This window comes from Haliotis cracherodii, unplaced genomic scaffold (assembly GCF_022045235.1).
Source record: "Haliotis cracherodii isolate W230 unplaced genomic scaffold, xgHalCrac1.p SCAF_2, whole genome shotgun sequence".
Classification (NCBI taxonomy): domain Eukaryota; kingdom Metazoa; phylum Mollusca; class Gastropoda; order Lepetellida; family Haliotidae; genus Haliotis; species Haliotis cracherodii.
In genome coordinates, this window is record NW_027266275.1 from 33184930 (window position 1) to 33209321 (window position 24392).

Sequence of the window (24392 nt, forward strand, 5' to 3'; positions counted from 1 at the left end):
GATGTCAAATTGCATTGTTTTTCAGTTCTTTCGTTCCAGTTTGTATTATCTACAAGCTTGGTGAATCGTTCGACTGTTTCCGAGCCATTTTCCTTCTCACGATCACCATAGCAACAGCAGCCAGTACCATCAACATGGCCGACACTGCCATAATGGTAGCTACTGCGACAAGCGTACCTGTCGTGTTGCCAGACCTGTCGGACAAATCTGCAAGAATAATCGCATGCTTTGAAAAGCAGATATCCATGTACATGTATAAATGCTTTCCCCAAAAGAAATAATTAATGTATATGTTATTAAAGTGAATATTAAATATTGTTGCAATTGTGAGTGAATGAGTGAGTGAGCGAGTATTGTTTTACGCCGCTTTAAGACTATTCCAGCAATATCACGGCGGGGGACACCAGAAATGGACTTCACACATTGTACCAATGTGGGGATTCGAACACGGGTCTTCGGCAAGACAAGCCAACGCTTCAACCACTAGGCTATCACATCGCCCCGTATTGTAAGAATGGGAATTTTAGTGTTAAGATATATACTTTTTTCAAAACACATCAGTCACGTTTTGAAAATGACGATCTATAAGTGAGAATTAATTTGATCAGATAAATATATGATATTGATAATTTTACAACTTAAAAGTGAATAAATCAGTGAATGTTGTTTAACGCAACGGTTAGAAATATTCCAGCAATATCTCACACGTCTGTTAATAATCGATCTGGTCACAAACAAGTGACAGATCATGAAAGGATAAGAAGCCATCCACGCCACGTCAAGTCTTCGAGCTTGTCCAACTGATCCTCTTTAGTCCCCAGGGGCCAATTTGAAAGGGATCCTACTCAAACACGTATATGTTAAAACCTCACTCACCGGAGTTCCTCTTGCTACTGAACCTGAGTGGTCCCTGGACGATGTAAAGGTCATGGTCACTTCCCTCTGTGACGTCACGGCGCTTCCGGTAGAGGTTATCACAATCACTGTTACATCTTCGGCTGACATCAGATCCGTTGCATACAGTAATATAGCAAAATATGTACACGTCTTCCTTCTTGCGCAAGAACTCAAACGTCCGGAAACGGAAGTCGATGTGTGTCGGAGTTGAGTTCCCCATCTGTACTGTCTGGTCAGTGGGACACCTGTGGAGAGGGAGTGAGTGAGTTTGGATTTACGCCGGTTTTAGCAAAATTCCAGCAATTTTATGGTGGATAGCAGAATTAATCTTCCTGAAGCAAGGGAGTTAACTGATTATAAAAGTCCAGTTTCCACCCTTGCCAAACGAGGTTGGAATAATCGAGTCTATATTTTGGCTGGATGAACGGGTCTATGCATAGTCCAATCAAAATCACGTAAAGAAATCGAAATCCGGTTTATAAACAAAATGGCAACTACCGTTCAGATTTTGGTCGATTGCAGGATTTGCAGAGCATGTGTACCGTCAACTGGGAGTCTCCAGATATTTTCCAAATCTTTTCATGTTTTTATTCAAGGTGCTAAAGTGTTTGGATGCACTTCACGAGGTAATGCCCGTTTGTTTTAGAATAAAGATCCTTATTATCGCTCAGATCGTGTTGACTGGTCGCCGCCATTTTGTTTGAAGCAAATACAAGTGATATGAGAGGTGGAGTCTGATTTGTCAATAGGAGGGACATAGAAGGGACACAACTCGTAAAAGTCACTGGTGGCGCTGTGATCTATCCATGATTTTCAAGCCTAGACTGGACTTTAACAGTCAGTTGACTCTCTTGCCTCGGGAAGAAGGCAGAAATGGGCTTCACACATTGTGCCAATGTTGGGAATTGAACCCGGGTCTTCGGCGTGACGAGCGAACGCTTTAATCACTAGGCTACCCGACCGCCCCAAGTGGAGAGTGAGAGTGAGAGTGAGAGTGAGAGTGAGAGTGAATGCAGTGTTTCGCTGCATTCGGCAAGTTTTCAGCAATAACACGCCATGAGAACCAAACATTGGTTAACACATTACATCTGTGCGCTCAACGCCGCCTTGAATAGTACCTCAGTTATATCACGGCATCTCAGTTTAATGTATAAGGAACGCCCGAACTGACAACTAGTGCTACCTGACCAAAGCACATTTTGCAGCATTTGTTTGAAATGTGCCTCTGTTCACCCATTGATAGCCGTTGTGACCTTCACCCTCCTAGACCTAACAGGCAGCCTGCGTTGAATACTCCCAAGGGATCCGAGTTTGAAAATAATGTAGCCCTTATTTCCGAAATGGGTTAAAGAAGGACTCTGAATGGTTTGTAATGTTTTAGTTTGTTTCTTTGTTTGTTGTTTGACGCCGCACTCAGCAATATTCCAGCTATATGACGGCGTTCTGTAAATAATCGAGTCTGGACCAAACACCTCTTACGAAAAGCAAAGTTGCCTTTTACAGCAAGCATGGGTTGCAATCAAACAATCAAACAATCAAACAATTGGGTTGCCACTCAAGTTCGATTCCCTGAGTACATTATTTTAGTGTGTTATTTTAGGTTCAATATTGTCAAAAGCGCCGTTGAAACACTATTCACTCACTCACTTAAGATTATTAAACAGGTAGACAGTAAATACTAATAAAAATATGAACAAGGTGAAGGTCGTCAATATTAAGAGGCTCTTTTTCCACACCACACCGGGGAATAATATACGTGCTAATAATGACGAATATTTTATAAATGAATAGTTGGTTCAGAAATATCCCCAAAATGAATATTCTGTCGGCAGTGGTGAAAATAGTTGGGAAAAACCCAAACGTCAAACTTTTGTGTTAAGAAAATAATTGAAATGAAAAAATTATTTGTTCTCTAAACACCCCCTCCCCATAAAATATAAGTTTTAACATGTACCAAAGTACAAAGTATAAAAATGTTTACCGTATTCATCTCCGTCATAACATTTGAACCTTGGATTGAAATAAACAACAGAAATATGACAAAAATATCAATACCACTTTCATAACAACTAATGTCATCCACAGACACTGCCCGAAACAAGGCAGACATACCCATTCCTGATGAGGTAGTAGGCGTCCGAAAAGTCATCAGTGCTAAGCGACGGTTTAGCCAGACATGTTCGGGGGGCTATTTTCAGGTTTGCATCCTTTGCGTCCATTTTCACGTCAACGAAGAGTTCCTCGTCCAGCTCAACTGGCGAGGGGTAGGTGGAGATCCTGTCGCTGTGGTTGTAGTCGCGGTAGAGGTCCATGTAGAGGGTGAAGTTGCCGAACCCCAGAGCCATCATGGTGTTTCTGTGCTTGGGCCAGTAGTAGCCAACCGCTGAAGCTTCTCTGCTCATGTGACACTCCACGGGGATGTCCAGGGTGTCATGTCGGGTGATGACATCCTCTCCCTCATGAGGGATGCGGATGGTGTTCTTGTATATGATGTAGTCGTCAGTCTCCTGGGAGAACAAACGTATCATTATATGGGTAACACGTCAAATGTGTTATCCTTCTGACACAAGTAATCTTACTATCCTTACACAGTCTTATTATAAGTATATTAATAGCTCTAGTCCTCTTACTTTCCTTATGACAAACGAGTACTTACTAAGTATCCTTCTGACACTAATCCATTTAAACTAAGTTTCCTTCCTTCTGACACTACTCCTCTAACTATCCCTTCTGACACTAGTCCATTTACTATCCTTATATTAGTAATCTTACTATCCCGACACTAATTCCCTTACTTCTGACACTAACTAGTCCTCTTACTATCCTCTGGCACTAATCCCCTTACTGTGCTTCTGACACTAACCTCCTTCCTATCCTTCTGACACTAACCTACTTACTATCCTCCTGACTCTAACCTACTTACCATCATTCTGACACTAACCTTCTTACTAATTTAAATATCCTTCTGACTTTAATGTAAATGTCCTTCTTACACTAATGTCCCTACTATCCTTCTGTCACTAGTCATCTTACTATCCTTCTGCAACTAATGTCCTTACTGTCCTTCTGACATTAGTCATCTTACTATCCTCCTGACACCAATGTCCTTACTGTCCTTCTGACACGAGTCATCTTACTAATGAGTATCCTTATGACACTAGTCCTCTTACTCTCCTGACACTAGTCCCCTTACTCTCCCGACACTAGTCATCTTACTCTCCCGACACTAGTCCTCTTACTCTCCCGACACTAGTCCTCTTACTCTCCCAACCCCCTCACTCATTCACTGTATGGTTGTGTTCGATAGGACATCATGTCAAGTACCAAGCTGATATTGTGCATATCCTTACATTGAACAAGACACACGATCAGGGTTTTTGGGTGACTACAAAAGTAATTCTTACCTCTCGGGTCATGCCACATCCAAGTAGCGGGGATGACAGTGTGCAGCCGTCAGAATACACCTTACTAGTACAGCTAGGGTCATCGAGGGTCAGGTCAGACATTGATATGTTCGGAAAAAGCTCAGTGCTACTGTTGATGGGAACTGACACCCAGAGTCCTTTATTGGTGCACTCGACAAGGATGTCTCGGACAGCTGGAATGAGAGGCACTTGTGAGTGGTTTCAAACCAATATTATATCTGCAATTGCTTTTTCACCCTGAAATATGAAATGTAAGAGGTACACCTTGTGCCTCGCGACAGCAATTCCCGCACAATGTTCACTTTTAAGAACGCATGAAAGAGTGCGTAACAAGAAAATAACTCCAGGGGGGTTAAAACGCCACAGTCGTCAATTTTCCAGAAATAATAATAGATTCTGGATCAGACAAACAAGTGATTGATATCATGAGCAACGTCCCATGTCGTCGGCTACCAAATAAACCAAATCGGCGAATATGACCACCCGATCCATTATGGCAGACAAGGGAGATTGCTTGGGATCAATTCTAACTAATCAAAATTGGCACGTGTTTACAAATCATATTTATGTTTAATATAGGATAATAACGCGCTTGCTACTCACCACCTTCTTCGTGGTTGTAGACCCGTTCCCCTCCTGGAGCTTTTGCTAAAGAGAGAAGGATTGGACACAGTTCAGACTGAGTGAACTGATGTTGGTTTATGCCGTGTAACGACCTCTCGTATATCATTTTCGTCTCTTACAAATGTTCTGTTCCACACATACATTAAATGGTACCACTGTCGATATGCATATACGCAATAAAATAGCTATATGTGCTATAACACTTCCCGCCATCTCTGTCCTTAATCCAGTCTATGTTTTAACATCCTCCAACTCCTGGACCGCCTCCGTTGTCTAGTGGTTGAACGACCGCCCGGAGAGCGGAAGGTCCGGGGTTGATCCCGGAGCGCGTTATACCAAAAAAAGACGTTAAAAGATGTCTTGTCGTTACCCTGTCTGGCGCTCGGCATTAAAGGGCTAAAACAAGGACTGGTCGGCTCAGAGTCAGTATACTATGTCTGAGTGGGGTATTCGTGTTAAACTGCGGCACTATAAATCGGCATTAGTCAAGACTAGTACAAGCAGCCACACACACACACACACATGTGCATGTACGTAGCAAAAATGCAAAAAACTTGGACGCGACGTTAAACCCCATTTCACCTAATCTCACCTCCAGCTCCCAACACCGAGGTACAGGACTATACAAGCGGTGCAAGGTTCCGAAATTCGCTGTAAAGAGTTGTGTCCCTGAAATCTCTGTATTGAGTTGCGTCCATTATTCGTTCACCAACGTGGTAAAAGTCTAATACCAGTATCACTAATGCTCCCCCAAATCAAGCTGACCAAGCTGACGAGCAGTAATATATAACTGAAATACTGTTCAAGGCGGCGTTAATTTACTATTACGTTAATATATTATTTATATGTGATCACCTCTCCACGTGAATCTGAAACCCCTGTCTCCGTTAGTTTCATCGGATCTAAAGTAGACCTGAAGACCTGTTCCCCGCCAGCTCAGGTCATCTCGCAGGCGGTGACGCCCTGTGAGGCTCTGTATGGTGATGTATTCGTTACCGTTGTATCTCCTTATCTGGTGGAACATAGAAGAAGTGTCATCGTTTATATTTATTTGTTGTCTACGCTACATTATTATTCAAGCGATATGAGGGTGGCTTGCAAATAACCGAGTTTAGGCAAGGTAAACCAGTGGTTGATAGGAAAATCTCCGTTCCCAGCCGTTTAAATTCGGTGACACGCTGGTCACACAGCCTGACCAAATGATTCCCATTTTAGTCGGCTTGATTTACTGGGGATCTATTCTGTTTATCAGACTCTGAATCCCCAGAAGGTATCATCGCCAAGAGACATTCTGAAATGAATGCGATCAATGCAATGTCTTCTTTCTCAATAAAGTATTGACTGACGTTTCTAATAAGCTTTGATAGGAGTGTCCAATGTGTTGCCGAAACAAGGCAACAAACATGGCTGCGGGTCATTTGGCACTATATGACTCACACAGAATAATATAATAAAGAGATTATTCCTCACGTGTGTTTTCCGTCTCGTAAATATCATGTGTTAGGAATACAGAATACGAGAGAGAGAGAGAGAGAGAGAGAGAGAGAGAGAGAGAGAGAGAGAGAGAGAGAGAGAGACGCGCGCGCTCGCTTATATGTATTACTTTTTATTTATTAATTTGGAAACTCCTATCAAAGCTTATTATTTTCTTATTAGTTCTTAGTAAATTAACAAAGATGACGACACAAATATATAAACCTGTCAGAAATATACAGAAGAGGAGGATTATACCATCAGAAACTTTGCCCATCACTCCACAGATACATGTAACTTGTGAGACAACCGTGATGCCCAAGCCCGCTTACAAATGTCAGGCTGCAATGAATGTTATTCATAGCGCGGGTAGCCCCTGAAATTGCAACGTCACAACCACGAGCTCGAGGTTACCAATGAAACATGTTGCAGGAAAACCTTTGTCGTAATTCTCGTAATATATTTGAAATTAATATCCACGTGATTCGTTCTTATACTGCACATCTCCAATGAACACTTCCATGCTAGCGTTGCTGAAAGCTTTACAGAAAGTTTGGGACAATATGTCGGTGCCAAATCTGGTGAATACGGATCCCAAGGGCTGTTCAATTAATTGCAGCCATGGTGTCAACAAATTTGTGCACTGGTGCATTGTGCTGGTGGAACAACATGCCTTTAGTGAGTTTTGCCCGAAGTTTAGCCTTGATATTCCCATGCAGCTGCCTAAGCAGATTAATTACCATAATATTGGCCATTAATGGTCTGACCTTTCGGGAGGTAGTCCACCAGCAGGATTGCCAGCTGATGGAACAGTCCTTTACTTCTTCGAAGGAGATGTTTTGTAGTCTCCAGTTGTGAAACCAAGACTCATCCATAGTTACAAATCCCTCAACAAACCCAGTTGGGTGTGATTAAAATGACTTAAGTTCTCACGGGAAATGGTGAATCTAGGGCTTACTGATCAGAAGTCTTGGATCTCATCATGTTGAAACCTCTGTCATGGTGAGTAGTCTATCATCATCATCATGTATTTTATCAATAGTTTTTTTATTGGTTGCTTCTGGAGGTCTTTCGGATCTTGAATCACCTACCCCTATTAAACTCCACATCCCATCTCTTAACAGTGGCAAAGGAACGATCCCCTAAAGTCGTGTCCGGATTGATGACAACGCTGTAGCCAAGTTTTGTCCATTTCATCAACAGGGAATGCGTGTACCTAAGGTCATGTTTGTCTACGGTGGTCGTAAGTTCATTAGAATGGCAGCAACTGATTGAAGCGCTGTTAAATATATTGAGTACCGTCGCCGGGTACGACGACACAATCCACCAAGTCACCGAGCCATTAGGCCGCCCCAAGGTTGCTGGGGAACTATCTTACACGGAATCCGAACGAGAATGAATGCGAACTCATTGCATTTAATTTAAACATTGGACTTACTACCAGTCGAGGGGTTGTATATGTGCCTTGGGAAGTGGTTGAGGAGAGGGAAGTGGAGGGGTTGGGCAGAAAATGCTAATGTGTTTTACATGTCTGCCCTATTGCTGGTCTTTAATATACTTATAGTCCTTAAAACTAGATAAAATACATGCGTCCAGCTAGCTATTTGGCAATACATTTGTTTTTGGGTGATAGAGAATTTTAGTCTCTAGTCCTGCAACCATGACCGTGATTATTTGCATTTAGTTTAGTTATAGGAAAACCATTCTGGCGAAAAAGAAAGGTATAACCGGCTATTTTCAATATCAGCGTTCACATTTTGTTTCATTTATTATATATTGAAATACTAAATGGTAGTCTGAAGCAATGCCTGTGTGCCACATACCTCAACGAAATCGTAGTCCTCCTCTATAGCCATGTCATCCAGGATGAGCTCCACCTCCTCCGTGATGTTGATGGTGTAGAAGCAGTCCGCAAAGACTGGGTAAGACTGAGGGTAGTTGGGGGACTCGATGACGCCGTACCGGCTGTTGTACGTAGTTTGACACTGCGGTAACTCTGACACGTAAAGAAATGGAAGTGAGTGAGTGAGTGAGTAAGTGAGTGAGTGAGTGAGTGAGTGAGTGGGTGGGTGGGTGTTTGGGGGTATGGGTGGGTGAGTGAGGGAGTGAGTGGGTTGTGTGAGTGGGTGTTTAGGGGAATGGCCGGGTGGGTGAGTGAGTGAGTGTCTTCACCGAATTAGAAATCCAGCAGCATCACGGTTAGGAGACGCTAAGATTATAGTTTTCACTTTGTAGCCAATGAGGAATCGGACGCGGATCTCAGGCGTGACGAGCGAACGCTTTAGCCACTAAAGGGAAATATAGATTGAGTACACCGTAGCCAACACCATAACTTGTAGTGGGTGAGTACGGTTTTACGACGTTTAAGCAATGTTCAAGCAATATCACGGGTGAGGAGACAAGAAATAGGCCTGACACATTGTGGTGATGTAGGGCTTCGAACTTTGCTTGTAAATGCAAACACTTTAACCACCAGGCCATAGTACCATGTAAACCACGGGACCAGTAGGTCTGGTTCATTGACTTGATTGACTGCATATCACAGTTCGCCACGTCGTGGAACGTCGTTTAACATATCAATCACTGGATGTCTGGTCCAGATTATTACCCTGGAATACTCCTTAGAGCAGCGTTAAATCACATACACACTAATTACTTGCAATGACATTTATTGGATTATATTCCACGAATCAATTTGTTAACCACAAGAACGAATCCGTTTTATAGTTAACCACAAGAACGAATCCGTTTTATAGTTGACCACAAGAGCGAATCCGTTTTATAGTTAACCACAAGAACGAATCCGTTTTATAGTTAACCACAAGAGCGAATCCGTTTTATAGTTAACCATAAGAACGAATCCGTTTTATAGTTAACCACAAGAACGAATCCGTTTTTTAGTTAACCACAAGAACGAATCCGTTTTATAGTTAACCACAAGAACGAATCCGTTTTATAGTTAACCACAAGAACGAATCCGTTTTTTAGTTGACCTCAAGAACGAATCCGTTTTATAGTTAACCACAAGAACGAATCCGTTTTATAGTTAACCTTAAGAGCGAATCCGTTTTATAGTTAACCATAAGAACGAATCCATGTTATAGTTAACCACAAGAACGAATCCGTTTTATAGTTAACCACAAGAACGATTTTCTTTTATAGTTAACCACAAGAACGAATTCGTTTTATAGTTAACCACAAGAACGAATTCGTTTTATAGTTAACCACAAGAACGAATCCGTTTTATAGTTAACCACAAGAACGAATCCGTTTTATAGTATTATAGCCACGTTCAGTTTTCAATGTAGAGTTTGGTTTCAAACTCTATTTAGCTTAGTAAATCTTTGCAACCTAGCCGTTCACTTTAGTATGTTATCTCCTAACTTTTGGCGATGGGATAGCCTAGTGGTTAAAGCGTTTGATTGTCATGCTGAGACTCGGATTCGAATCCCCGTATGTGTACAATGTGTGAAGCCCATTTCTGTCGTCCTCCTATGTAATATTGCTGGAATATTGCTAAAAGCGCCGTAAAAACCTACTCACTCACTCCTCACTAGCTTTCTCCGTGTAGGTTCAACAGGTACTTAGTATGCACTGTTTATAATGTGCATTCAAAACACATACACTACTTCACATAAGTACGTACCTCTTCGTGTACTACCAACGCAAATGTATCGGGTTTACGCGTATTTACACAGTGTGCAAAGATACTGAAATCAGTTCTTTTTAGCTGACATATCCTCATCCACTGTGCAGTCCTGTGCATACATCGAAGTAGCTTATTAACGTACCGACTGCCATCTCCTTCGTCGGGTCGACATGTTTGGATACTGAAAGACAAAATGGTAAACACACCTCCAGAGTCTCCTCATGAATGAAATAATCCTCCTCGAAAACCTATCCCCTCGGCCCCAAACCAAGATCTTAGAAAGGCATTTAATAGTTAACACTTGCTTAGTGTGTGTGTTTAGAGACAGACATTGACTCGAGGATCTAATCCAGACTCAATTATTTTCATGCCCAGGGCCCTTGCTCCCACAGGAACTCTATGATAGCGTGTTTAGCATAATATATTCGTATAGTAAAAAATCACACCCCTCTCTATAGATATAGACAAGGAGTGACACCGGCCATCTTGGTCCTCATTGAAGACTTTGCACACGGTTCGAATCACAGCTCGATATCGCATGAAATATGAAAGTCACTTATTTCAACCTATTGGCACCTGCTAAACAAACCATAGGCTACACAATCGTGTTGAATTGTTGTCACCTTAGCTCGTATTTATTTTAAAACAATCATCAAGTCTCAACTCTAAGCTTCGCCGCTGAGATGTGTGTGTGTTCAGTGTGTGTGTTTTCAGTGTGTGTGTTTTCAGTGTGTGTCTGTGTGTGTGTGTCTGTGTGTGTGTGTGTGTGTGTGTGTGTGTGTGTGTGTGTGTGTGTGTGTGTGTGTGTGTGTGTGTGTGTGTGTGTGTTTTAGAGACGGGAATATTTTCGTTACTTTATAAAGACATACATTGACTCGAGGATCTACTCCAGACTCGATTAAAAACATGCCGCAATATGGAATATTTGCTGCGTGCGGCGAAGAAACAAAGAAACAATGAAACAAAGAAACAAAGAAACAAACAAACAAGCCAGCCAGCCAGCAAGTAAGCAAGCAAGCAAGCAGGAAGAGACAGACAGAACTGACTGTACCCTGGGTATACTTAATTCAAATATATCCAGTATTAAACATCCTGTGATCTGTATTAACTATACAATGAAAAGTACAGTGTATTCAACTTACGCGGTGCCCAGGTGAGTCGAAAGCCACGAGCAGTGTCATTTCCATCGTTCACCAGTTCTAAATCAAAGTAAGCCCCGTTTATGCTGTACTTGGGATGCAACTCGTCACCAGTGTAATTCCCATAGATGTGTTCAGACAGCTCACCTCGCTCAGAAACATTAACCTGTGAAGTACATGATGTGTCCACAGTAACCCCGGTTAATACGGAAACCTCACCCTCCAGACGATTACTGCTGTGGAAGCTTACAAGTAATTGGGTACCCGGTAGGGTAAGATGGTACGTGTAATGACTGTTAACATTCTAGCGCCTTACATGCAGCTCCAAAAGGGTTTCATATATATGTAACATAATGTAGTGGTTACTGATTGGCCACGTGTTATAGCTATAAAAGACGTTATATAAAAGCAGAATATTTGGAATGGTACACATATGCTTCAAATGATGTAGAAGTGAGTGTTCCCGTTATATCACAGCGGATCAATTTAATGTAAAAGGGGAACCCAAAGGGATTCAAATCTAGGACGTTTGTGAATTTGGTGAAACCAAGGTTCATAATCGGAGCAAATTTGGAATTCGAACACGACATGCGGATAATGTTACGGCTAAGGGACACATACACACGCGCGCACGCACGCACTCACACAAACAGTCACGCACACAGACACATACCCTAAAATAACATTCAAGACATATACATTGTACGAAACTAGACAGGATCTTTACACAGACATCCTAAATATTAGTCGTAGTATTTGTACATCTCATGATAAAAACCTGGACGTCACATCCCCGTCTCTCTTATCAGTGACTTCGCCCAGAATGTCTCTTTCACATGAATGTATTTGATTGGACAAATACTTAACACGCCTGGAGTAATTGCGATGTGAGTCCTGTGGAAGCTATGATAGCGACTGGGTCCAGGGTACTTATGAGAGTAAACTAGAGATTTAATACCCTGGTTACTCGAGGATGGTATGCGGATAGTCAACACAAAGTGGCGACATCAGCAAAAAAATAAAGAAGGTATATAATATGAGCACACATTTAAACGTGTGACCTTTTGGAACAGTTTACAGTATTTATTTGAATAAGAGCTCTCTTTTGGTCAAAGACATTACCAGCAGGTAGTCTTCAAGAGGCACCAGTTGAAAGTCCTGGACTTCAAGACGTATGTCCTTAACCTGATCGTCATATATAATGTAGTTGCAGATGGAGTCGGGATAGTAGTTGTCGGGGTAGTTAGGGGACTCAAGATATCCGTACGCACCGACGAATACACCGCTACACCCATGGGGATCTAGGAACACAACGTAGCAGACATAATATAGAAACAAGTCAAGAGAAGAAGATTACAGATGACGAAACCCAAAGGATATCGAAATATTGTAATACTCGCTTACCCGTATCTTCATATGTGTCATCCCAAATACCCTCGGCTGAAACAATAAAGACTTATTGTGTATCAACATTATCACATGTGTACACTAATATTACTACTGGGACTCACCTGAGTGAGTGAGTGAGATGGGATAACACCGATTTTAACAGTATTCCAGTTACATCACGGCGTGTCAGCTTAATGTGGGAGGAAAGCCCGAAGTGATGCAGGTTTCAGACGTTTTTTATTTCGGTGTAACCCACGAGCACGGGTATGGTGCTGACAAACCTAAAAACATAATCGGGGTGAACCGGGATTCGAACCCATAACCATAGGTTTCCGGTGTGCCTAAGGGACGCAACTCTACACAGCGAATTGCGGCGCCTTAGACGACTGGGCCACCTCTCCCCCTGGACTCACCTGAGAATAACAGAAAATAATGAAGTATCCCAAAAGTTATAAGCATGTTCAATCAGGAACTCGCCACAATTCAGAACCAACGTTTCTAGATGTGATACATGTACGTTGGGAATGTACGCTCCGTTTACCGAGTTTACGGTGGAACCGACTTGACCTCTTTGAATGCTGCTTGGTCGATACCACAGCAACCCCTCAGAGACATTTGTCATACATGTATGAAGGAAGTACGAAAATAGTGCGTCAAGATAGAATTAAGCAAGGTATAATATTGTTCAATTATGGGTTCAACTATGACGTCAAGTTGTTTTCATAAATGACGTTATGATGCCGTAGTGGTTCATAAACACATGCTTACGATATAGTCAGAATCGTTCATATGTACGAAAATAGTGCACCAAAATAGAATTAAGCAAGGTATAATATTGTTCAATTATAGGTTCAATTATGACGTCAAGTTGTTTTCATAAATGACGTTATGATAACATTCGTGATTCATAAACACTTGCTTACGATATAGTCAGAATCGTTCACATGTACGAAAATAGTGCGCCAAGATAGAATTAAGCAAGGTATGATATTGTTCAATTATAGGTTCAACTATGACGTCAAGTTGTTTTCATAAATGACGTTATGATGACGTTAGTGATTCATAAACACTTGCTTACGATATAGTCAGAATCGTTCAATGGACTCAGTTTTAGCTGAGATTTCTAATGATCATGGAACGAGTTTTGTTGCTTTTCTTCGTATTTATAATTCCCGAATTTCGAAACAATGATCCGTTAATCCGGATATTTAATTTAGGGCATCCAGACTGTTCAGCGAACAACTATATTTTGTCTTGTAAACGATATATTATGATCTTAGAAAGGGGTTTGTCGTTCATATTTTTGTGCTCTCAATAAGTGTCGCTTTAAGGTTCAAACGGACAAATGGTTTATATGACATTACATTCTTTATATATGATCGCACATAGTGACATTACGAAGGAGTTAAAAGCTAAAGTTCATACTTGTCCATCATTTAAATGCTGGACGGCCTTTCCCAATGGCATACAGACCCATTGTGTTCTTGCTGCGATACTGACTTACAGCCCAACCCTGACTATAAATACCCTACAAGGTGGCGGTGTTTCAGTTTCGAACAGTGACTGACAATGTAAACACAACCGAGTGTCGGGAGAAGCTTTTTGAAAACCGTACGCAAACAAGATCACCATTGACCGTCAAACTTCGCATCAACTTGAATGACAAACCCTGGATACCCCAAATGGCTCCATATCTAGATAAAATTCTATAAATTTTCTGTAGTTTTATCATAAAAAATCGAATCGATCGTGCTTGGCGTCTACATCAATCACAGTGCGCGGAGGATGTGGAGACGACGTGGCAGGTAGGTTATGAAACCCAAGACCTACGCGTTTGTTGAAAAGTCGTGGAATCGTTTGATGGATATTTATTACAATTAAAACTTACGTCCTTGTTGTCAAACGTCCCACGTGGGTGGGTGTTTACGTGCGTCACCCGTTTACGCATTAACCAATGAAATTCGTGTGTTATCATATTGTCATGACGTCACAATGACCTGTCAGATCACTCGTATAAGCTCCGCCCACTAGAGTGCGGTAGACCCTACCGCAGATGGCTCTTTAAGCTCAACACTTATGGTTACCTTCCTTCCAGGTCAAGTGAAATCCACGACCACTTCTACCATCACTATCTGACGTGAACGTTATCACGAACTTCCTGCCATTTAGTGTCACGTTCTTCTGTGTACCGGTGTAAAAGACGTGCTGCACTTCCCCATTGTAGTCAAGACCGGTCACCTGGGACAGTGAAGATAGGAATGAATACATACACGACCAATCATGAGATAAGGGACCTTATGGGTGAAAAATCACTTTTTGACTTCTCACTATAATATTTTAAAACTACGGTATCTTTGGACCATAAAAATACATTTGATAAGTTTCAATTTATATTTATTACAGAGTAACATGGATTCAAACATTTGGACTCATTTTCTGCAAATTTCCATTTTCAGGCTTAATGTTGTTTATGTAATAATTGCAGTTTTTAGATATAATGTCTGATTATATGAAAGTAGACATGTCTGCTGAAATGACTCATAAACTCAAGTTATGTCAAAGGGACTACTAATTTTAGTTCAGCATTACACAGCATAACTACAGCAAATAGTCGGGACCAAAAAGTAAGTTCGTTATATCCGTCAGTTCGTTATAAGCTTGTTCGTTTTAACGATAGTCTACTGTAGTCGGAATCGTACTATCGACTCTGCTTAATGCAGAGATTTCTATTGAAAATGGAAAGGGTTTTGTCGCTTTATTTAATTTATTATGATTGAAATAATGTTTTTATTGCATTACGAACTAACGAGAGAAACATACGATACATTTTTCACAGTCAACACACATTGCGAGTTTTACGGAAGTAAGTTGACGTCAAACATCTTTCTTTATGACGTCACAACAAAATTGTATCCTAGCAGCCATAAGGTCCAATTTCCCCTGGCGGGTCACATAGTGTGCATATAACATTTCATATGGTGTATTATGAGTCGATCTCGTTTAAAGGATTAAAGATGAAGTGAGTGAGTGAGTGTGGTTTCACGCCGACGCTTTTAGCAATATTCTAGCAATATCACGGCGGGGGACACCAGAAATGGTCACCACACAGTGTACTCATGTGGGGAATCGAACCCGGGTCTTCGGCATGACGACCGAACGCTTTAACCACAGGACTACCCGACCGCCCAAAGATGAAATAGTTGTCTCAGAACTTCTAATGAACATTTATGGTACATGCCTTTTTATACAGATATAGAGACATTACAACTAATTGAGATAATTCACAGAAGGATTAAAGCATTGATAAGTTTCTTTCTATCTTCTTCCCGATGCAAGAGCGCCCACTAGCCTTTTTATCAAAGTCTTGTTTCCACCCTTGCCACATCAAGCCCACTTTCCTTTGCTGAATATGATTGGACAATCGCACATTTCGATAGTCCAATCAGAGAACGTGTCACAAAATCAACATCCACGACTGGTGCACCTTCGTATGAAAGTGATTTTCCGTTGCCTGTCTTTGTTGATACGTCTTTTTCATCTTAATAAAGTGTGTCTTTACCAACCTGAAGCAAATCCTTTCCTTCTCGTAGATCAAGGTCGTCGATTGTAATCTGTGTGACATTGTTGCTGTGGATGGTGTACACACAAGTTACGTCATTCTCGTAGTTAGATGGGTACCCGGGAGATTCCAGCATACCAGTAGTGCTGTTGATGGTCTTGTTGCAACCGAGGAATGCTGCAGACATCAATGTCAGTTAAGCACCATGACGTAATCATAAAACCTCATTCTCACACTGAACAACACAGCATAGAGGGCAAGAATTGAAGACGTCAATGTCCATACGTTTCCTGGTACGTACTTCCCAATTACGGTATGTTTCATTCATGGAAACGGGTAATTTGAATGTTCCCTAAAATACGGATATTATCTGAAAACGCATATATGACAGAAGAAAACTACTTTCAAAACCTCACGAAGCCCAAACAGACCACAATGAAATATACATGGTATTGTAAACCCATCACTAGCATATGACTGTTGTTCTGTACCACTGAACCAAAAGCTTTGCACATGTGTACATTAGCTAGGGGCAGTGATGGTAAATATGTAACGTCAACAGTAGAGAATAATCAGTCTCGATTATCTGACGAAACAGATTCTTTGGGGCGTAAAAGGCAAAATAGATTAATGTATCACTAATAATCAGTGATGACAACAGTTGTTTGCCAAAAAACTAAGCATGCCCTGCCTAAGAAATGAAGTTTCATTATATTTAAATTACCGTACCGTCCAGCAGTACAGAACCATCAACAAAATCAACATTGACATTGAAATTATGTCCCACATGCTTGGCTCGTGTACGAAAACCATGGATTGCCTTGTTTTCATCATGAGTTTTGACATGCTTCACAAGAAGATCATCAGACAAATAAATGTGTGCAAAAGTGCACAAAACAATTATATTATAAACAGCCCCAACGTTAATCAAACCACGCCCTCCCATTATGATTGGTAAATATAAGCGATTATTATTATTATTAAATAAATAAATAAATAAATAAATAAATAAATAAATAAATAAATAAATAAATAAATAAATAAATAGTGTTTATAAGAAAGGTTGAAATGCATACTGTCCACTTTCCTTCACTGTTAATGCAATTATTCATTGTTTTCTAACATTGTCACATGTATGTGTTCTTATACTTTTATCCCATGTAATTTGGAAGGTATGTCCGTCGGAATCTCCGATGTTGAACTCCACGTCAAACCGAGAACTCTGCAGGTTGTACTTGACCAAGTCAGCGCCACCGTAGTGCTTCCCGTCAGCGTCGGTAACCTGGTTAGAGAAGACACTCATCAAACGCTGAACGGATTGAACCTCAAGCCATACGTGTTTATTGACTGTCTGTTGAATCGCTAAAGTTCGAGCAAATATATATCTATACACATCTCTAGTTAATGATTACAACTGTCTTGTTATAATACACTCGTAGACGTCCTTTCATTGAAATGCTCTTAAATAGTTACAGCTCAAGTGACCATATACGTCTCACTTAGCGATTAAACTGTCTCGTATTGATACAATGATAAATTTCATTTTATTGATTTGTTGTTGAATATCTTCAGCTTGAGGCACCAAAGTAATGTATACATTCAACTGAGTGATTAAAATTGCCTGGTAATAATAAATCCTATATCATTTTATTGACTTGCTCTTGAATATCTACAGGTCGAGTAGCTGAATCAGTAGATCTAACCTAAGTGATTATATGTCTTCTATTGGCTTAGTAAAAAATGTTATAACACGTGAGGCAGGGCGTATTTTAGCAACAGTGTATGTACTGTTAGAGCCTCGACTGTATAAGACACACTGGTCAGCTCAAGTAGGCGATATGCTGCAGACTCGTTGACACAACGTAAACACTGACATACTTTATTGGTACTTAATAAATACGCCATGTTCCTATCCATCAGAGCAGGCTGTGCAAGTATTTTCTTGTAAAGAGATGTTACTCAAAACTTACAAATTGCTGAATTAAACTCTAAATATTAAATATGAGTCATTTTTGTTAACATCCTTTGTTTTAAAGCACAGGACTTAAATTACATTTAATTACATTCAATAATTTTATGAATTAATTACTTAATAATTTGATTTAATAAAATATTACTAAATTAGGATGGCGAGGCCAGGTTAAAAAACTACAGCGACAACTGAGACCCATGATTTATTTCATCATATATTTATACTGTACGGGTATCAAACATGCATGTTATATTCGCTATGCTCCAATGTCGATTTGACAGATTTAACTTTGCATTTTAGGATGTAATGGTTACGCAGCTTTGTACAAAGCAATGTGAGCTTTAGAAAGTGGTGTATTTTTCAACAGATGCTCCATGGCACTGGTTTTTCCGTCTCATAAGAATACACACTTTCAGGTAATCCATGACGTGCCTAATTTGCACGGATTTTATCCGTACCACAAAATGGAAATTGGAAGTGAAGCTTGTTCTTACGTGTTGTATCCGCGTAGACGTAACTTGAGGCGAACAATCAGATATAAAGGGAAGACGGAAACCTTAGTGAGGATAATTTCGAATGATTATTTCTGACGACGTTTTAGGGTTAATTGTACACCTATATCAGACGAATGCCTGAACTAATTACACATTGAGTTAAATAGGCAAATGTATTTACGTGGAGTAGACATAATAATGGGATACAGTCTTGATTTCATATAAATGGTACACATACATGCGGGGGGTTATCACTGAAGCCTCGTTAGAAATGAACTAAGCTATTGTTGAGATAATAAGAATGAATTTCACATTTTATTCTTTCCTTCAGAAAGTGCTTTATCCCTCGAAATATAACATATTTCTTAGGTCTAAAGTTGTATTTCTTAGTTTACGGATTAATGTTGTTTGTTGAAAATCCAGATGGCTAGGTGAGAGGAAATAAATATAAAAAGACATTTTTTGTTCTTCAAATAGGCAAAATAGGCATTGCCTGTTCAGCCATCTCGTCGTTTTTTGTAGTGTTGACTGCACAGTAATGTTTCGTCAACACTTTTGTATTCAGAGGCATAAAATATTTATTTCCCCTGTTTTTCTTAGGGTAGGCAAATACGTGAACGTACTAAAATAAAAAGTCTCGCCTTACATTGAAAAGGGAATGCATTGGCATCAGTACGAACCTTTACAGTATTCATGTCGATATCAGCGTCACCATTAGTAGTTGTGAGGTAGACAGTCTCTCCCGGGGATATTGTGTAGACACAGTGGAGACTGTGTGGGGATGGACTGTGTGAAAAGGGGAACGAAATCACCCCATGGGTAGTATAGTATGTCCCTCCGCATTCTAGAAAAAGATGATTCATTTACACGCATTTGACAGAAAATGCATCCCGTTACTACTAAAGCGATACATGATGTAATAAGATCACAATGGCAAATTCCTTTCTGCACACTAGGGATGGTTGCTTTGTTGTTTAACGCCCCACTCAGCAATATTCCAGCTGTATGACGGCGGTCTGTAAATAATCGAGTCTGGACCAGACAATCCAGTGATTGATATCATGAGCATCGATCCACGCAATTGGGATCGATGACATGTATCAACCAAGTCAGCGAGCCTGACCACCCGATCCCGTTAGTCGCCTTTTACGACAAGCATGGGTTACTGAAGACCTATTCTATCCCGGAATCTTCACGGGTCGCACACTAGGGTTTTAACTACCATTTAATACTTGCATGTTGAAAGATATCTACCCGAGGCAAGTCATCAGTTAACTCCCTTGCCTCGTGAAGATGGTTGAACGATAGGTTCACAAAATAGAGCGAACATGTAAACCTTGTTCTTGGAGTAGGCAGCGCTGGGAATGACCACTCGATGAACCTTTAAGTTGAGATCCGAGTAAGTAGTGGTGTGAGATAAGAGACTGTAAACGTTATAATAATAAATTCACAGGTATAAGTAAAAAGTCACTCACTCTCTGATATTTTTTGAGAGTAAGTACATTTTCAAAAACTAAACAGTAAACCGGTTTACCTTTAACTTCAGTATTACTGGCACTCTCTGCAAACTGCAATATACACAGAGTGAAGAATAGCGACATAGTACATCTCTTTCTGGAGGAATGCATTTATACATACAACTGACATTCACTTGCGAGCGCTATAACACGTTTAGGATCCCATGGGGATTCTGGGTCATAACACGTCCCCAGCAACTATGCTAGTCGAATAAAACTACTAATGGTTCGGTTGGTCAGGATCGGTCACTTATATGATACAGTGTCATTGTAGTCCGACTGCCTAGATTGGTCTCATAATATCAATCACTGGATCGTCTGGTTCTGACTCGATTAGTAACAGGCCGCCGTCATATAGCTCGAATAATGCTGTGTGCGACGTTAAACAACAAATAAACAGACAATCTAGAAGCCGTTGTCATGACTGTATGGCATCAGTACGATTAATTTTGAGAAGTATTGCCAAATATATTATCGAATTATTTTGAAACTAATGGTTCAAGTACTTACATTACAAAGTGCACAAATAAGAATTATATATTTCATATTCCTCACAGTGGACGTGATGGGCGATGACCCTGGTCCGATAGAAGCACACAGTTTCAAGAGTACCGATATCTTACATGTGTGTACTGCTTAGCAATGCTGTAAGTTAAGGATCCAGCACGAATACAGATGCTCCGCTAGGTGTGTGCCTCATCGGGGTTAGTTGTCAGCGCCATCAACTGGTATGTGAGGCCGCTATGTGACAGATAGCAGTGTAAGATGAATATAGGAAGCTGAACTTGACTCTCATCTACTCTTTCACGTTGGTATGTGTCACCTTCCCGATTCAGTCATGTTTACGATCAATTGACGCACTCAAACACGCATCAAGAATGTGACCCTTTACGGTGGAGAACAAGATACGGATGCTTTTTATTTCTCAAAATGAGCCCAAAGTGTTCTTGCGAGGAGGAAAAAAGGAGAGTGAGGTGAATTCGGTTTAACGTCGCGTAAAAGATTATTGCACTTATAAACCAACGTGCATGCCCGTGTGTGTGTGTGTGGCTGCTTGTACTAGTCCGATCTAAGCCGATTTTTTGTGCTAGCTCACAGAGATACTGTGCTGTAAGTGAACATGATACCAAACTCAGACACAGTATATTGACTCTCTGCCGACCAGTCCTTGAGTTGGCCACTTAATGCCGAGCTCAAGGCAGGGTAACAACAAGTACCATCTTTTAACGTCTATTGGTATGACGCGGGCGGGAATCGAACCCCGGATCTTTCCCTCTCTGGGCGGACGCTCTACCATTAGACTACATGAGTCAAATCTTTCCGCTTGTTCGAATGTTAGCTTGCACTGAACTCGAAATAGAGGAATGTTGTCAATGTTCCCTAAAGGAGGTGGAATTGCAGTGAGCGTGTCATATATATGTATCTCTGCAGGTAATTATATATACTAGAAGAAAAAGTTGAAGAACACCCGAATCTTTCATATTACCTTTGTTAATCTCCCATGCCATGGGGCAGCCTTCGTGGTCAAATGATAGAGTGTCCGCCCGGAGAGCGGAAGGTCCGGGGTTCGATCCCCGACCGCGTCATACCAATAAAAAGGCAAGCATAAGCCAATAATTTGTCATTTAATTGTCAACACTTTTCAAGTTCGAAAATGCCGCGACTCAGCGCTGCCGATCGGAACATCCGGCCCTCGTTTTGCAACAGATCCATCGACAGCCACGCTTGCGTTGGTGCTGTACCTTATAACATTGGAATTTGAGAAACTGGGGACGAGTGTGGTTTAGCAATGAATTCCGATTTCTTCTTCCCCGGCGAGATAGAAGACAACGAGTTTATCGCCGTCGAAATGAGAGTTTTGCCCAACATTGTGTACGTGAATTCCACAAATTTGGTTGCGGTAGTGTCATGGTGTGGGGGCCATATCCTACACCACGAGATCCGACTTGGTTGTGGTTCAGGGAAATTTGAAAGCAAATCGCTACATGAATCAAATTCTTCAACCTCACCTTTCTCCAATCATTGACCGCCAGAGGGAGCTTTTTCAACAGGACAAGCTCCACCGCACATAGCCCGTGCCTTGCAGTGGCCGTCGAGATCTCCAGATCTCAACCCAGTCGAACACCTCTGGGATGAACTCGATCGACGTTTACGTCAACGTCAGAGCACGCCGCAGACAAACCCACAACTGGCCAACATGTTACAAGCAGAATGGCGCAGAATTCCGAAGGACAGAATTCGTACACTTATCCAGTCAGTGCCGAGGAGATGGTCACACGAGATACTGATCTCTGAGTTCAGCACAACCTTGTGGCCTTATGTGACATGACAATGAACAGTTTTCAATGCCTTTGTACAACGACAACATGTGACTATCGAGCTCCAAAATGTCATATATCTATGAAATTAAATTAAATATATCGACTTTATTAGGTACAATAAAGTTACTAAAAATCTACCCGTGCGTTTCTTTTTTTGAAGAGTGTATGTCTATTAGATAAAGGTTAGGCCTTGAATTGATGTAGTTAAATCAATACATAACAGACGATGCTAGACATATTTTATTCCTTGAAAAGCACACAGCATTTCACAGTAAACATTTACGTTATCTTGTATAATTCACGATCTAGGTTGTGCAAACTAGACATCAACATAAAAGTCACGTATTTCAACTTATATTTATATTTTGGGTTCGGGGGAGATTGTGCTTGACAAACTGCAGCCCATTTCTTTCATAAATACTTTCCTTATTCATGCAACTTGTGTCAAGACTGGTTATTCTCTTTCATTGACGTTAGTCAAAACAATGCATTTACTGGCATCTGTGAAAAATTGGCGCATTGTCTCTGAGAACTTAATATATGATGTAAAGAAATTCACGCATTTTTGTAAATAACACCTGGAGAATGGATTAATGTGTATAATTTTCATCTATGTTTCTCATCACATCTAGTCACCAAGCATGCACAGAAAACAAGTATTTTCAAAAAATGATTGTCTTTAGTCTGATCTAGAACAATTTGTTTTTCAACCAAACCTTAAAATCCTAATAACATGAATAAATAAATGTGAGTAAAAGTGAGAAGTCTGTCACATTAACTACACGTACAAAGTAGATTCATTGTGCAGCTAAGTGGTGCAAACGTTCAGTAGAATAATTGATAAATATAATCATGAATTAACGTATTTCAACACATCACGTATTTACCGACAGCAAATACACATACCTTCTTTCTAAAGTCTGCATCCCGTGATAATTGCCAGGTTGTACATGCCACAATACAGGTACACCAGAATCAATATGGACCAATATATGATGTATATAATGTATTCGGTCTCCGTGTGTTATCGGTGTAGCTAAACATTGACAAAGGGCCTCGATAATAAACGTGCACAGACGAAGAATGGTTTATGTGAAGCTATATGTTTATCCAGCGAGTTCATCTTCGACGGAGAACAATGTACGTGATGATTAATGTCAGCGAAACACTAATATGGACCCTTTTTTAATGTTTGAAACAACACTTCATTACTTTACACTTGATGGTCCCTCGATATCAATTATGTCTACAATTCAAATTAATTAGGCACCTTCTTTTTTCGAAACATATTAAATATTACTTTATTTAGGTGATCTGTTATCTTGTGTGTGAACGTATAACTAGCCATTTTGGCCTGCAACAAACATATTACGAGTTATAAAAAAAGCGTGCAAACAATATTAAGCCAATTCTAAAAAAAATAAATAAAACGTACGTCAACAATAATAACTTTACAGACTGCTTATTTAATGGTTTAGACAGTCACAAAAACAACAGTTACTGTAGACAACATAGTCCAGCATACTGCAACGTTCCATAATCAGCCATTCAGGACACTTGGCGTCGTTGATGTTTCGCATAAAAATGCGCTTGGTTAGCCAATCAAATACCACGGAATCGCTTGCAACTGGTTTATGATAAAATATTTAAAAAAAAAAATGATTATGTTCTATGTTCATGGTTATTGAAAATGTGCGACTCACATCTAGTTCCTCGACCTCCTGAAGGTTTAGGACGGAGGGGTATTCGAGCGGTTTTGTATTAAGTGTTCCGTTACGCCAAGCACTCGCTTTCCAATCGAATTTCCCACTGGATAAAATGTTTGCCGATAATTTGACGCTTTCTGTTGCAGGGATATTACTGAATGGTCAAGAGCAATTCAAATTTGTCAGGTCGTGTTTTGGTCATGCAAAACTAAGTTTACTGTACATTC

The 24392-nt window shown here is 40.5% G+C and overlaps 1 protein-coding gene across 1 annotated transcript; it reads right to left on the reverse strand.

Annotated features, from left to right (window-relative positions):
• Positions 1-49: 49 nt before the first annotated feature.
• Positions 50-20684, reverse strand: LOC139468253 (CUB and zona pellucida-like domain-containing protein 1). The gene is made up of 17 exons (XM_071250098.1): positions 20649-20684; positions 20156-20189; positions 19302-19465; positions 17305-17437; positions 16160-16332; positions 14681-14834; positions 12612-12647; positions 12330-12508; positions 11211-11373; positions 10211-10249; positions 8243-8415; positions 5802-5958; positions 4926-4970; positions 4302-4495; positions 3010-3404; positions 877-1142; positions 50-207 (listed from the first exon to the last, which is right to left on the reverse strand). Exons 1-17 carry the CDS (start codon positions 20682-20684, stop codon positions 50-52), a joined length of 2499 nt encoding a protein of 832 aa, XP_071106199.1.
• Between the last annotated feature and the right edge of the window lie 3708 nt (positions 20685-24392).

Coding starts and splice junctions, on each gene's coding strand:
- LOC139468253 (XM_071250098.1), bottom strand. CDS start 20,684: ATGAAATATATAATTCTTATTTGTGCACTTTGTAAT. Junction 20,190..20,648: donor TTATTTGTGCACTTTGTAAT/GTAAGTACTTGA, acceptor TGTATATTGCAG/TTTGCAGAGAGTGCCAGTAA. Junction 10,250..11,210: donor TCGACTCACCTGGGCACCGC/GTAAGTTGAATA, acceptor TTTGTCTTTCAG/TATCCAAACATGTCGACCCG.